At 32.4% G+C, this 13,894-nt stretch overlaps 2 protein-coding genes across 3 annotated transcripts; one reads left to right on the top strand and one right to left on the bottom strand.

The window, feature by feature from the left end:
• On the top strand, window positions 4,687-10,565 carry LOC109355291 (protein argonaute 5-like). 2 transcript variants are annotated; one of them, XM_019598364.1, is made up of 22 exons: window positions 4,689-5,331; window positions 5,545-5,762; window positions 5,873-6,028; window positions 6,104-6,258; window positions 6,334-6,440; window positions 6,760-6,863; window positions 7,006-7,144; window positions 7,231-7,347; window positions 7,417-7,524; window positions 7,607-7,678; window positions 8,012-8,134; window positions 8,217-8,385; window positions 8,458-8,579; window positions 8,677-8,814; window positions 8,888-9,030; window positions 9,169-9,231; window positions 9,326-9,389; window positions 9,474-9,600; window positions 9,749-9,822; window positions 9,910-10,004; window positions 10,094-10,125; window positions 10,216-10,565. In XM_019598364.1, the coding sequence occupies exons 1-22, from the start codon at window positions 4,828-4,830 to the stop codon at window positions 10,386-10,388; spliced, it is 3,003 nt and encodes a 1,000-aa protein (XP_019453909.1). In that variant the 5' UTR covers window positions 4,689-4,827; the 3' UTR covers window positions 10,389-10,565. The 2 variants fall into 2 exon arrangements, with proteins under 2 accessions (XP_019453908.1, XP_019453909.1); XM_019598363.1 differs by having other exon boundaries at window positions 4,687-5,331; window positions 8,217-8,579.
• On the bottom strand, window positions 11,507-13,135 carry LOC109355290 (GDSL esterase/lipase At5g22810-like). The gene is made up of 5 exons (XM_019598362.1): window positions 12,809-13,135; window positions 12,600-12,730; window positions 12,261-12,491; window positions 11,891-12,146; window positions 11,507-11,779 (listed from the first exon to the last, which is right to left on the bottom strand). Exons 1-5 carry the CDS (start codon window positions 13,035-13,037, stop codon window positions 11,583-11,585), a joined length of 1,044 nt encoding a protein of 347 aa, XP_019453907.1. The 5' UTR covers window positions 13,038-13,135; the 3' UTR covers window positions 11,507-11,582.

Below are 13,894 nucleotides of genomic sequence, written 5' to 3'. Positions count from 1 at the left end.
ATAGATCGATCGGTTCCCTCAGGAACAGTCCTACCCGGACCTAGGTCGTACAAACGCTTTCAGGGCATCCCTCTCATCGATCTCGAATGCAATCCAGGGGTTGTCAGAGATTGCCTAGTTTGGCCTGTGAGAACTGTCCGATCTAGTTTATGCAAAACAGTGTGTTATATTTTGAATCACATTGTCACATTATGCATTCATGTAATCTCAAGAATGATAACATGAATATTGCAATGTTTCAACTGTGAAATAAAAAATAAAAGACAATATATAATATCTTACAATGTTCTATGTATTAGATAACTTTTAGTTTTTTTAGTTTAGCGCAACCCGCAAACCCGTCCTATCCATGTTTAGGGTAGGCAGGACATGATATTTCATGCCCTAATTAAAAGCGGACATGCTCATGCCCACCCTAATTTTGGCGGGCATTGTGTGGACATGGGCAGCGGCTCTAATTACCAATACTACTCCTTATAGACTTCACCAATAAAGATAATAGCAAGTGATTCAATTATTTGAGTGTTCAATTTTAAATAATAGGATTGAATAATTACCTTAATCAAATATATTCAACTCAAAATTACAATATCTAACATAAATTATTATATTTAATATTTATAACATATAGGTTATACATTATAAACAATAGAAAAATGGATTGATAGACACGAGATTGTCTGTCAGCATGTTAGTCTTTATACTAACAAAATATATATATATATATATATATTACACTCGTATTAAATATATATTATAAATATAAGATATATATCTCATATAAATTATGTAACATTGCTACATAATATAAAGTGAATTATATTTAGGGATAAAATCCTTTAAAATGTGAGTTATAAACCTTCAAATGTGACTTATAAAAAATAGTTTATATAATAAAAGAATATGAGTTCAAATCTAGTTGTCAATCCGAAAACTTTTGATTAAACACGAGTTATGTCCTAATCTTTGAAACCATGGAATCTAGCTCGCAAAAACTTTTTATTATAAACAAGTATAATAAATTTAACTTACCAGTCACTTTATATGCTTATATAGGTCTTAAAAGTGTATTTCCTCTTTCGTTATTATTTGATATTTAGATTGAATTATATATTTGTTGCAATATATTAATTGCCTCTCATTTTTATAAAACTCTTTTAACTAATTGATTTTTATATCTTTAAAATTTCATTTTTAGAATTATGAGAAAAGTAATTAATTTTTTACACAAACGTCACTACTAATTAAGTGAAAAAACAAATTTAATGATGACAAAAGGAGAATCAGTGTCAATAATAAAATATAATTATGAAAATACATGATCCACGAATTTAATGTTAGTTCATTTGTTTCATAACTTCTAATGTTCTGATTTTCATGTTATTTTAAATATTTTGATAATTTAAATGTTCAATACATATTTATATTTTACTTTCTTAATATAAATTTATTTATTACTCATTCTTTTCAGATTTTCATTCTACGCTTATTTTTAATTGGTTTTCAAATCTACATTAAACTAGTTTATTATAGTTAAATTGTATCAAATTTTTACAATATTTATTAAACTACTCGTATAATATTAAAAAAATGAAATTTTGTATTGTTGTTTGAAGCTACAAAAAAAAGTCACACATGAATTAAATATTATATAATATTTGGGGTGAAATACCAGATTATGATCATATTTTATAAGTTAAAATATCATACACTTTTTAAATTATTAGTATATATTATTTATTGTTAATCATCATAAATTATTAAATAAAAACAATACATAGGAATAATATATAACACATTAATCACATAAAATTTGTGCACAGGGAATATATAAATATTAAAATTATATTTTATTTACGTTCACATGAAATTAAAATATTTAATATGATTTTAGATATGCTCTCAAAATATTTTAGGTTCAAGAATACGTTATTAAATACAAGTTGGCTTTACAAAGAATCTACAAAATTTGATTAAATTCTCGAGTTCAATAAACTTTTTGTATAAATTATATGTTGGTCAATAAAACAAAACTTTATAGCTGACTCAAATAACAGAAGATATATATTTTTTATAATTTAGGGTGGCAAAAGTGTCTTTATGATATTTATATTATTGATAAGAAAATAAAATAACAAAAGATTTGTATTCGGAAGTTTTATGTATATCATATTTTTAAAAGTCCTATGCCCAACGAAAGAGTTTAACATCAAATACTATTGTTTACTTAAATAATATAAGTGGAAATAAAATTTTATTTAATTATATTAGTCAATGATATATTTAATAAATGTGTTTTAATTATTGTAAAATTGAGTAATGTTCACATTTTCCTTTATCCACATAAAATTACCAAAAAGATGTTATAAACAAGATTCTGAGATATTATTCTATATGTAAATTACACAACATTTATTTTTGAATATATTATATATTTGTCAAGGATACTACTTTAACATCTTAATTTAATTATGCTTATTTATTTATGTATATAGTAAAGTAACTTAAGTTTTAGATATTTTTGACTAGTTTTTTAAATAATAGTAATTATTTAGCAATAGAATGAGAACATAAACAAGCGTCATGAAAGTATTATTTGTGAAAGAGAAAGGAAATTTTATTTTGAAAAATGATATTTTCATCCTTGGAAGTGTTGAAGTTAATCTCCCAAGTTCAAAATGCTATTATTTTTTATTCATTGATGTCAGTTGGGAACTTATTAACACAAACAATATTATAATCATGAACTATTAAATATCTCCTTATATCATATAATTTATCTTCTTAACTCTACTCAATGTTTAATATGTGTTTTATTTCTCTTCGTTTAAGAAATTTTCATTTTAAAATATATTATAAAAGAAAAAAAAGATACATGTTAAACACTAGATAAATTTAAAAAGATAAATTATCTCTTATATGATAATATACTTTATTCTCTATACATGTATACACTTTAATGTTAAAGTTTAAGGGAAAAAATATAGAGTTTTATCACTTAATTAATGAAGCTTACTTAAATTATATCACATAGTGGATTTTTTATTATTCTTCCCATCATTATATGTCCGTTTGATGCCCTCAACTACAAAACTTTTGATACATGTAAGGTTTTTCTTTGTACTACTAATCACTATTTGAAATTTGTACTAATCTTATATGGAGTCTGTGATTATCTCCTAACAAATATTATTTTTAGGAATGTTGAATTTCTGGAAATATAGCATCATGCACTATTAGAGTAATACATTTTTGGTTGATATTTAAGGTTTGCATATAGAAAAGGAATATAAAATGATTAATAGAATATAAAAAGAATATAAAATGATTAATGTTATTTATACTATATATAAAACCAAAACTTGAAATAACTTCTCTCATAGTGTAATTTTTACTTCCTGTTTTGCTCTTAACATTATTTAATTTTTACAAAAAAACCATATAATCTCAAGCAATCACCGTCAACACATTAATTAACCACATATCCCACCTTAAATTAAACATTATCATAAATGCACAAAAATATAATATAAAGTACATCGAACACAACAAATACATTCTAATTCTAAAAAAATAAAATATATAAAACATCTCGATGAACATTTACTATTTCCATTTATTTGAGGTGTATTAATATTAGAGCACATAAATTAAGAAATATACTTAAGACAAAAAATATATGGATTCATAGTGTAAAAGTTTTACCGTCACTTTATTATTTACTACTATTTTAATTATTATTAACTTTTTAAAAAGTAACATAAATGAATGGTGATGATATAATGATTGTGAACAAATATTTACAATAATATTATACTCTATATTTAATACTGCAAATTGCATTGAATTACGTAATATTTTCCTAATTTATCATTTATTTCTCTGTAATAAAGATAGCCAATAATTCATTTATTTCTATGTAATAAAGAGACTTTTATAAATTTTATTCTTTTATCTAATTAAGTAGGGAGGGTGTATGAGTGTAACTATATTATATACAAAGATAAAATATGATATAAATGTCAGTTTAATTTTATTGTTTCGCATTTAACATTATTTAATTTATATAAAAAAATTCTCGGTAACCACCAATATAATAACTACCTCTTTCACCTTAAATCGAATAATATAATAAAGACAAAAATTATAATACTCTCAAATTCTCTTAAATAAAATACAAACAAATTAAATATTTAGTATCATACAATATATGAATGGATAGATATCAAATACATGGTGACACTAGTAAAAATAATAAATGTTAATTAAATATAGAAAATTATTACTACCTATCCATTATAAAGGTTTTCAACTCTTATAGTTAATAAAAACGCCATTTAAATGTTTGAATGAATTAAAGTTGATAGCAATATTTATTGAAATTGACAATAATTAATTTTTACGAATAAGGTGAGTGGATCTATGAAAGTTCACAATCATGAATTCATTTTCATTTGGATTTAATATGTATATACTGACAGTGTAAATATTATTTATACTGTCATACATATGTATATGCTGACAATATAAAAAACTTTATAATATTAGTGCACATATTTTAAACTCTTTTCATTTTCATAGCTAAACTTAAATAATCGCCGCTTTTTTTTTTGTTCTCCCCTTTCCTTGTCCGGATTAAACAGACTTTATTTCATAAAAAAATATTATTCAAATTTCCGTGTCTTCCTTCCATTACAAGGAGACGGTTTCTTTTTGACAGTGTTAGAAGTTCTATTTAAGCCTCTTACATTCTCCACTCACGCCATTCTATTTCCAGTTTCATTCTCTGTCAAATTCTTCTCTTTTCTTCAAACCCACTCACTCACAATGTCTCGCCGCGGTGGCAGTTACCAACCTGAGCAACGCCGTGATCGTCCCTCTCCGTTGCAACCAACTCCTAGCGAAGTCGCCGGGAGAGGCCGAGGTCGTGGCCGAGGCCGTGGAATTTCTGGTCAAGGCCGTGGAGCGACTCATGCTCCGGCACCGGTGACCGGTTCTCCATCTCAGTCGCCTGTGTTTGATTCTCAACCTCCGGTGATCGGTTCTTCTTCACAGGCGCATGTTGCTCCTGCCTCTAGTTCTGTGACGGTTCCTCCTGCCGCATCTGTTGAGGTGGCTCCGCCAACGGCTTCGACTTCAGTGGAAGCCCTGACATCAGAGGTTGCGGAGCGGCTGACATTGAACGCTCCGGCGCCGGCGCCGGCGCCGTCTTCGTCGAAGGCTATTAGGTTTCCTAACCGCCCAAACTACGGGACACTCGGAAAGAAAATCAGAATTCGGGCGAATCATTTTCTCGTACAAGTTGCTGACCGTGATTTGCACCATTACGATGTCAGTTACACAAACTTCTAAAATTTAATTTCACCTAAAATAAAAAAATATGTTGTATCTGTTCTTTATCGTTTACTGATTTATTTCTTCAATGTGGTTTGACGTTAAACTGAAAAGCTATGCAATGGGACTAAGTTTTGTTTGTTGTCTCTCTTTGACAGGAAAGAGTGAAGACAATTTATTTATATTAATGAATTGGTTTTATGTATTTAGGTTGCAATAAATCCTGAAGTTACTTCCAAGAAGGTTAATAGAGATATCATGACACAATTAGTTGAAACATATCGAGAGACACATTTAGGTAAGCGTACACCTGCTTACGATGGGCGTAAGAATCTTTACACTGGAGGTGCATTACCATTCTCATCAAGAGATTTTGTTGTTAAGTTGGCTGATCATGATAAACAAGCATCTTCTGAAGGTTCAGCAAGGTGAAACATGAAAACATGGAATTTTTTGTTACTAATGAAATTATGTCAATTTTAATTTTATATAATGTATGAGACTATGAGGTGAATTGATTCTTCTTTCTTTAACTCAGCAAAAAACGTGAACGTGAGTTTAAGGTCACCATCCGATTTGCATCAAAGCCCGACCTTCATCATCTTCAGCAATTCCTGAGGCGCCAACAGCTGGACTCTCCTCAAGAGACTATACAAGCTCTTGATGTTGTTTTGAGGGCTACACCTTCATTGAAGTAAGGTTTATGACATTGCATTTGGAGTTATTGTTTTAATCTATTTTATTTAATCTTGATTTTTTTAAAGTATAGGTATAATGTTGTGGGGAGTTCATTTTTTTCACCGGATTTGGGGATAAGTGGTTTACCTGGCAGTGGTATTGGTCCACTTGGCAGTGGTACAGAGTACTGGCGAGGATACTATCAAAGCCTTCGCCCAACACAGATGGGACTATCCCTGAATGTTGGTATGGTTTATATCCCTTATTATTGTATCATTTTCTTCTGTTGAGAGACTTTGTATAACGTTGCTTAGTTTGCAGATGTTTCGGCGAGGGCATTCTATGAACCAATTCTTGTGTCTGACTTTCTTGTCAAACATTTTAAATTCAATTTTTCAAGACCACTGTCCAATCAAGATCGTATTAAGGTATTTCTGTTAGATTTGTGCTATTTGATCTGTTCCATCGTATTAAGGTATTTGTGTTAGAATTATGCTATCTGTTCTGTTCCAAGTTTGATGCTTGTATATGTAAGTTGTAACCCGAGGGTAAGTTTTGCAACTATCATTGATTATTGATATAAATTAAAGAGTGAAATAAATCTTCATAGTATTAGTTTATTTGTGAATATAGTAGTTTATTTGTCTTATGCCTTTCTTTTGAACACTCCATAGTAAATTTTTATATATTCTGTATCCTGCCTGTTTGTGAAACTATTTCCGGTGTGCTCTTTACTTGTGAATTCAGGTTAAGAAAGCACTGAGAGGAGTTAAGGTAGAGCTTATAGGCATTGGGGCTTCAAGAAGTTACAAAGTTTCTGGTATCTCAAAAGAGCCCCTGCGGGAGTTAACGTAAACTTCTCCTTTTTCTTTCAGTTTTATTGATTGTTGTCCTGAGGTCGAGATAAACTGGGTATTTGTATTCTTTGATGTTTTTTTCTTCTTCTGTATTTCTGACTCTAATTCTTGATTTTTTAATTTGATTCCTCTTTAGATTTACCTTGGATGACAAAAATACAAAAAAGACAGTTGTCCAGTATTTCTATGAGAAATATGATGTTCAGTTGAAGTATACAAATCTTCCTGCCGTCCAAGCTGGAAGTGACACAAAACCAGCCTACCTACCAATGGAGGTTTTTCTCTTTAACTATTCTCCATGTGTAATGACTACAGTCCTGTTATTTTGTGCTCTGCTTATGTTTTCTTTTCATCATTTTAGCTTTGTCAAATTGCTGCTGGACAGAGGTACACCAAGAGATTAAATGAGGACCAAGTCACTGCTCTTTTAAGAGCAACCTGTCAGCGTCCCCATGAAAGGGAAAATTACATTAAACAGGTATATTTGATGTAATGGTCTTCCGTTATACTCCTGTTTTCTCATATTCAATGTCTTGCTACTTAGCAGATTTTGAGGAAGAACAATTTCAACACAGATAAGCTTGTGCATGACTTTGGAATTCAAGTAAATGAAGAGCTAGCGACGATTGAAGCCCGTGTCTTGCCTCCTCCAAGGGTATACATGTTCTTATGCTTCAAACACATTGGCAACTTAATTTATGTTATGATTATTATCTAATTTTCTTTTCTCACTGCAGCTTGTATATCATCAAACAGGGAAAGAATCAAGTGTTGACCCCTGGATGGGGCAGTGGAATATGATAAACAAGGTATTCACTATGGCTAGTTACCTATGGAAGTGTTTTTATGTATGATTTTTAGGCTAATGGAGAATTAGACATGATATAAGAAATGACATTGCTTGTATTTTATTGCCCTTGTGTGCTCTGTATGATTTTGTTGCATGTCCACATGATGCAATTTAATCTAATATTGTTCTAACCTTTTTTATTGCCCTTCTTAATATCACATTCCTTTTGTATTTCAAAGTTTATGTTGAAACCTTTTTTAATTTTAGTTGTCTACCATACCCCTAAGATATCGGTAGTGTTCTATGATAACCATATTTTTTATCAGAGAATTAATCTTTTGATATTTTACAGAAAATGATTGATGGTGGTAAGGTGCTACATTGGGCTTGTGTAAACTTTTCAACAAGAGTTAGCAGAGACTTGCCATCAACTTTTTGTTTTGAGCTAGTCAATATGTGTACCAGCAAAGGAATGGTATGATACCATTTTTATGCCATTTCATCAAATCATTTCCTTCCAATGGGATGCCTTTTACCTGTATGTATTTTTATGGCAGGTTTTCGCTCGAGAGCCTTTGATACCAATCATTTCAGCTCAACCTTCTCAAATAGAGAAGGCTCTTGTGGATGTGCATAAGCAGTCTGTGAGTAAGCTTGCGAACATGAAGCAGGAGGGAAAATTAAAGCTGTTGATAATTATTTTGCCTGATGTCAAGGGGTCCTATGGTGAGTGTTATCTAAATTCAAACAGAGTATCAAGATTTGGTTTCATCTCGTTTAATGTTTATCTTCTTACAGGAATAATAAAGCGTATTTGTGAAACTGAATTGGGAATAGTCTCTCAGTGCTGTCAGCCTAGGCAAGCTTCAAAATTGAGTAAACAGTACCTTGAAAATGTTTCCCTCAAGATAAATGTCAAGGTCTAGATTATCCATTCAACGACACTTTTCAGTAAATTTGTTTGATTGCTTCGAAATTTTATACCCATCGTTTTAAATAATTTTAATTTATATATAGGTCGGTGGTCGAAACACAGTTTTGAATGATGCAATGCAGAGGAAAATTCCTCATGTGAGCGATCTGCCAACATTAATTTTGGGTGCAGATGTGACACATCCACAACCGGGAGAAGATTCCAGCCCCTCTATAGCTGCAGTGAGCTATATCTCTTTTTTCAATCTTATTTAGTTATTTAGTTTTTTGTTTAAATTTTTAGATGTTGGTATAGGTTGTCGGATCAATGGACTGGCCTTGGGTCACAAAATACAGGGGAATTATTTCTGCTCAATCTCACCGCGAAGAAATTATTGAGGATCTTTATAAATCTTATCAAGATCCTAAGCGGGGATTGGTACATGGTGGAATGATCAGGTAATAAGTTTAGATTTGCATCTCTCCCACATATCGTGAAAGACTTGATTGTGCTATGAGGCTTAGATGTGCATCTCTACAGCCACATATCGGGAGAGACTTGATTTAGCTACCTGTTTTTCATTTCTCTTTCTGCAGAGAGTTACTTAGAGCTTTCTACCAAACAGCAAGGGTTAAGCCTGCTAGGATTATATTCTACAGGTCTGATTTGGTTTAAACAAAACATGTTAATATTGTCTTGTATGTTTTATATTTTAAATATCTTTTCTTTTCAACATTAACTTGTGCTGAACAGAGATGGTGTTAGTGAGGGTCAATTCAGTCAAGTTTTGCTTCACGAAATGGATGCAATAAGAAAGGTATCCAGTATTCATGTTTTGCCTTTTAGATGGAATTAAAAAAACTTGATTGTTCTATATAAGCTTCACAATTCTGTTTTTCAGGCTTGTGTCTCGTTAGAAGAGGGATATCTACCCCCAGTTACCTTTGTGGTGGTACAGAAGAGACACCACACTCGATTTTTCCCCGTTGATCGGTCTCAGATGGATAAAAGTGGAAACATTATGCCAGGTTTCACGTTTATTACCTGTAGTCAGATATATACTACATATAATATGCTTAGTTAATTTTCTGGATTGGTGTGTCAATATTACTTCCATGTCAAACTACTTCTCTTAACAATGTTTATTTTACCAAGTTTGTACTTTTATTTTTTCAGGGACTGTTGTGGACACTTCTATCTGTCACCCTCGGGAACATGATTTTTATCTTAATAGCCATGCCGGGATTCAAGTAAGATTTGCAAGTGCAACTTTATGCCTGGTCGACTGTTTGATGCTCTGTTGGTGTTTGAAAAATATTTAATCTGATTGCATGCAGGGAACAAGTCGGCCAACACATTATCATGTTTTGTATGATGAGAACAATTTCACTGCGGATGAGCTGCAAAGTTTTACAAATAACTTATGTTATACGTAATTCTCCCCTCTCTAATTGTGCATATACATTGTGACTTGTTAGTTAAGTTGTTAAATGTTGTACTTGTCCTTTTTTTTCTTTCCAGGTATGCAAGATGCACTCGATCTGTTTCAATAGGTTTGATACTTACATTTTTTTATTGCTCCTATCATAGATCACATTTTACAAATATGTTGTGTTTTTCAAAAGTTGTTTATTTGTATGTAGTCCCTCCTGCTTATTATGCACACCTGGTTGCTTTCCGAGCTCGCTACTACATCGAAGGGGAATCATCAGATATAGGTTCTACAAGTGGTGGAAGTGGAAACAGGGTTTCTAACGTGATGGTGACTATGCCCTCAGTTATGGACAGCGTGAAAGAAGTGATGTTTTTCTGTTAAAATGAAGATATATCTGCATACTAGTGATTTTGGGTTTTGACCAAAAACATTTAGGCACCCAATTTTGTCTCTCTCTCTGTCGGACTTTGTAGAGAGCTTTTTGTTTCTTGGTTTTGGTGGATCATAAATATGGAATTTTCATAAGATCTTATTAATTTGTGGTTATTATATTTATATGAGTGTGCTTTTTGTCTATCTTTATGTGGTTGAAGTGTTGGTGGGTTTATGAAGATTTAGAATTTGGAGATATGTATGAGGACTTTAATTTTGGATAGTGGGAAGAGGATTAGGAAGAAATTTTACCAACTTTCCACCATTGAAGGCGGAGGAGAAGATCAGAACGCCCCGAGGCATAATAAAGAGGTGAAAATGGTGGCGTTGGAAGAGAATGCCGCTGAGAGTGTAGTTTCAACGTTGCTAAACTGTGATCCATCACTCTCTTCCTTCTCTTCGCCAAACCCTCTCAAAGGTTTTATTTGAAGCATTTCTATATTTTCTTGTGGTAAATATGATCAAGTAATGCTTATATCTTCTCTCGTTACCTTCGACAATTTGCAACAATTTTGGGATAGTACTCTCTAAGTGCTGCACCCATACCTGCACTCTATTTCGTTTTTTTTTTTGAAGAGTTTTTTTTACCCTTGTAATCTTATCCCATTTACCCCTTTACCCTTGTAATCTTATCCCATTTACCCCTTTACTCTTGTTCCATTCTTTCACCACTAACTGTGTTTCTTCATCCACGAGCTGCCACCTGAATTACCACCACAAGAAGATCAACAATAAAATGAGCCTTTGGCGGTGGCCACAACTACCGCTGCTGCAGCTGCATTCGCCTTATTATTGCCTGTGTCCTCGTCCCCTGTCGCTTTTTAACTCGTTGGATGGACACAAAACTGGCCTTTATCTTCATGTCAGCCACCGTTGGAAGCTGTTTCTGATCCACCACCACCAAGCTTCAATTCTGCCTCACAAAAGATGGTGCGAACAAATGGCCCTGCCTTGCTCTTGTGTATTATAATATTTTACGACATCTTAAAAGATCTATTGTGTTATTTCACTAATGATTTACCAATTAAGACATATAAAATCTTTATTCATTTCATATTGCATGTCGTTTCTATGTTTTCAAAACAAAAAGATCAACCACAACTCTATTTAATCCAAATCAGTGTTTGACTTGAAAATTGTTGATTAAGATATAAGCTGAAAGATGCCAGCAGCTACCATTTGATCCGCCAAAAGCTTGTTTGCAGCCTCGGTAAGATGAACACTATCCCAAAATACATATTCAGATGCATTAGCACATGTTCCGATTGACTTCTCATTGCACAAAATAGACAACTCTATAAAACCCGTTCCGCAACAACCCCTCCTTGCTTCAAGAAATCCTGTGATGGTAGTGGGATGCATGTCACATATAAGAAACAAATAAATAGTGATGAATCTGAGGTTCATATGGAATAATAAGATTGGCAAACTAGGATAATTAGATTTTGTACCATTTTCAGAAGGCTTAGTTACAAGATTATATAAAGGTTGGTAGATGTCAAAGACAACCAAATTCAAGTCAGGAAGCAATTTTTGCAACTTCTCAGATGTGTAATTCAGCTTTTTATTGTAATAAATAGCATCTTTGTTTAGCCGGCCTACACATCCATTGCTATGAGAGCCGAAGAGAGTAATGAGTATTGGCAAGCAACCCGTTGGAGCTAAGTTTGTCACACCTATCCTCCTTGCTCCCAATGCATATAGATGCTGTCATGGGGAAGTTTGGAAACACAACTCAATATTAATAAAATTCTACAACAAAGTTAAATCTTTTTTTTCTTTGGTAATTTTTAATCAAAGGAATTCACTTCTATCGCATGCCTGAATGTATTTTGAATAGCTTTGCAATAGAATGTCTGAAAATTGATCAACCGTATGACCATTGTGAACCAGAACGTTTGTGTAATAGTTAAGAAAGTCACTGCAGCCAATAATAACCATATATATTGCACTTGATATAATTGATGAAGCTTTTGATTGCCCTGCTATTTCCACCAATTTACTCTGGCACTCTTTATAGTACTCGAGCTGCCTGTGTAATGGAATTGTATTCTACACCCACAAAGAAACTCAGTTCATCACTTACTAATATTGGTATATGATGAGGAAAGAAGTAAAAAAAAATGGAGCTTGAGTTTTAGGTTTTTAAATTGTATTTACATATAGCATGGGTATAACATCATAAAAAGCGGAAGCAGCTGAAGCAAAGTTGGCACCATTCAAGAGGTTATTTCCTTTGTCCTCTAAGTTGATGTAAGCTGGTTGGTAAGAAGTAAATCCAAGGATTTCAGCTGCAACAAATGAATGAGTTAATGAAAGAAACAAAGTTAAATGGAATGATGGAGAGAAAAATCAACATAACAAATTACCAATGAAGTCTGTGGCAAGCTTTCCATTGCAGAACCTTCCTGTAGGGGTGTGATTCTTGAAGTCTCTTCCATAAGGAGGGAAGTTTGCTTTAACAAAAGTAAGTAGTTGGTTATTATTGCCGTTGTCACCAATAGAATCACCAAATATGAACAATGCAGGGACCACAGGCTTTCCATTGACCACAGCTAGAAGAAGAAAGCAAGTGAAGAAAGAACTTGAATACCCCATACTCTTCAAATGAAAACACACAGAAAATAAACTCTGAATATGGTCTACTGTATTAGAAATGATTATGTTGCAGTATTTGTCTTTGAAACTTAACCCTAAAATGGAGCTGCTTTAGCTAGATTGTAGCTCATAGATTTCTCATTATTTAGCTTTATTAAAGAAGGCATAAGTTTATCAGGAAAGGCAAAATGTAAGGGCAACTTGGCACCTTAGTGAGTATATAAATGCAAGGGCAAAGCTACTCTAATAAGTAATAACTACCATAATATGAAAATTAATGGTTTGCACCACTGGTTCAAAACAATGTAATAATTTCTTCAAATATAGACAAATAATTTTCCTATTTTCCTTTTTCGGGGACAATGGAGACACTCACGATTCATGTTCATAACTCTCTACTAAGTTGACTTTATCGGGAGTTAGTATCTCTACACATTTATATTTTGCCACCTACCCTCAAAGCAGTTTTTGCTTGAGTTCTCTCGCCTCGTTCTCACTGATAAAGTTTCTCTCCCTCGGGTCGGTTCACAACATTCCTAAAACCAAAAACCTGACAATCAATTATTGTGATGTCAATTGATACATTATTATCATCGTTCTCACTGATCATGTTTAATAAAGGACTGTGATAACTTGCCAGTGCCACCGAGTTCCACACCACAATGAACTCAACTAAAACCATATGCTAAAACTATGGGAACAAAGAATATATGGTAAACAATGAAGAATCTAGACCACCCAGAAACGGTGTTATGTTGTGGGTTTCTAAACCTTAAAGCAAGTTGCACTACAAATACTAGATAATGGTTCATTTATAAAATAAGGAGGTTGCTTGATACATACATGAGGAAGATTAT

This window comes from Lupinus angustifolius, chromosome LG08, assembly GCF_001865875.1.
Source record: "Lupinus angustifolius cultivar Tanjil chromosome LG08, LupAngTanjil_v1.0, whole genome shotgun sequence".
Taxonomy (NCBI): Eukaryota; Viridiplantae; Streptophyta; class Magnoliopsida; order Fabales; family Fabaceae; genus Lupinus; species Lupinus angustifolius.
Note: the sequence above shows the minus strand (reverse complement) of the source record. Positions and strands in the feature narration are given on the sequence as shown.

Bases quoted from the DNA above. Each gene is read 5' to 3' on its own strand.
- LOC109355291 (XM_019598363.1), top strand. From the start codon at position 4,828: ATGTCTCGCCGCGGTGGCAGTTACCAACCTGAGCAACGCCGTGATCGT. The intron at 6,864-7,005 runs GTAAACTTCTCC...ATTCCTCTTTAG, and splicing joins GAGCCCCTGCGGGAGTTAAC to ATTTACCTTGGATGACAAAA. The intron at 9,031-9,168 runs GTAATAAGTTTA...CTCTTTCTGCAG, and splicing joins GTACATGGTGGAATGATCAG to AGAGTTACTTAGAGCTTTCT.
- LOC109355290 (XM_019598362.1), bottom strand. From the start codon at position 13,037: ATGGGGTATTCAAGTTCTTTCTTCACTTGCTTTCTTCTTCTAGCTGTG. The intron at 12,147-12,260 runs GCATGCGATAGA...TCCCCATGACAG, and splicing joins GCTATTCAAAATACATTCAG to CATCTATATGCATTGGGAGC. The intron at 11,780-11,890 runs GTACAAAATCTA...CTACCATCACAG, and splicing joins AACTAAGCCTTCTGAAAATG to GATTTCTTGAAGCAAGGAGG.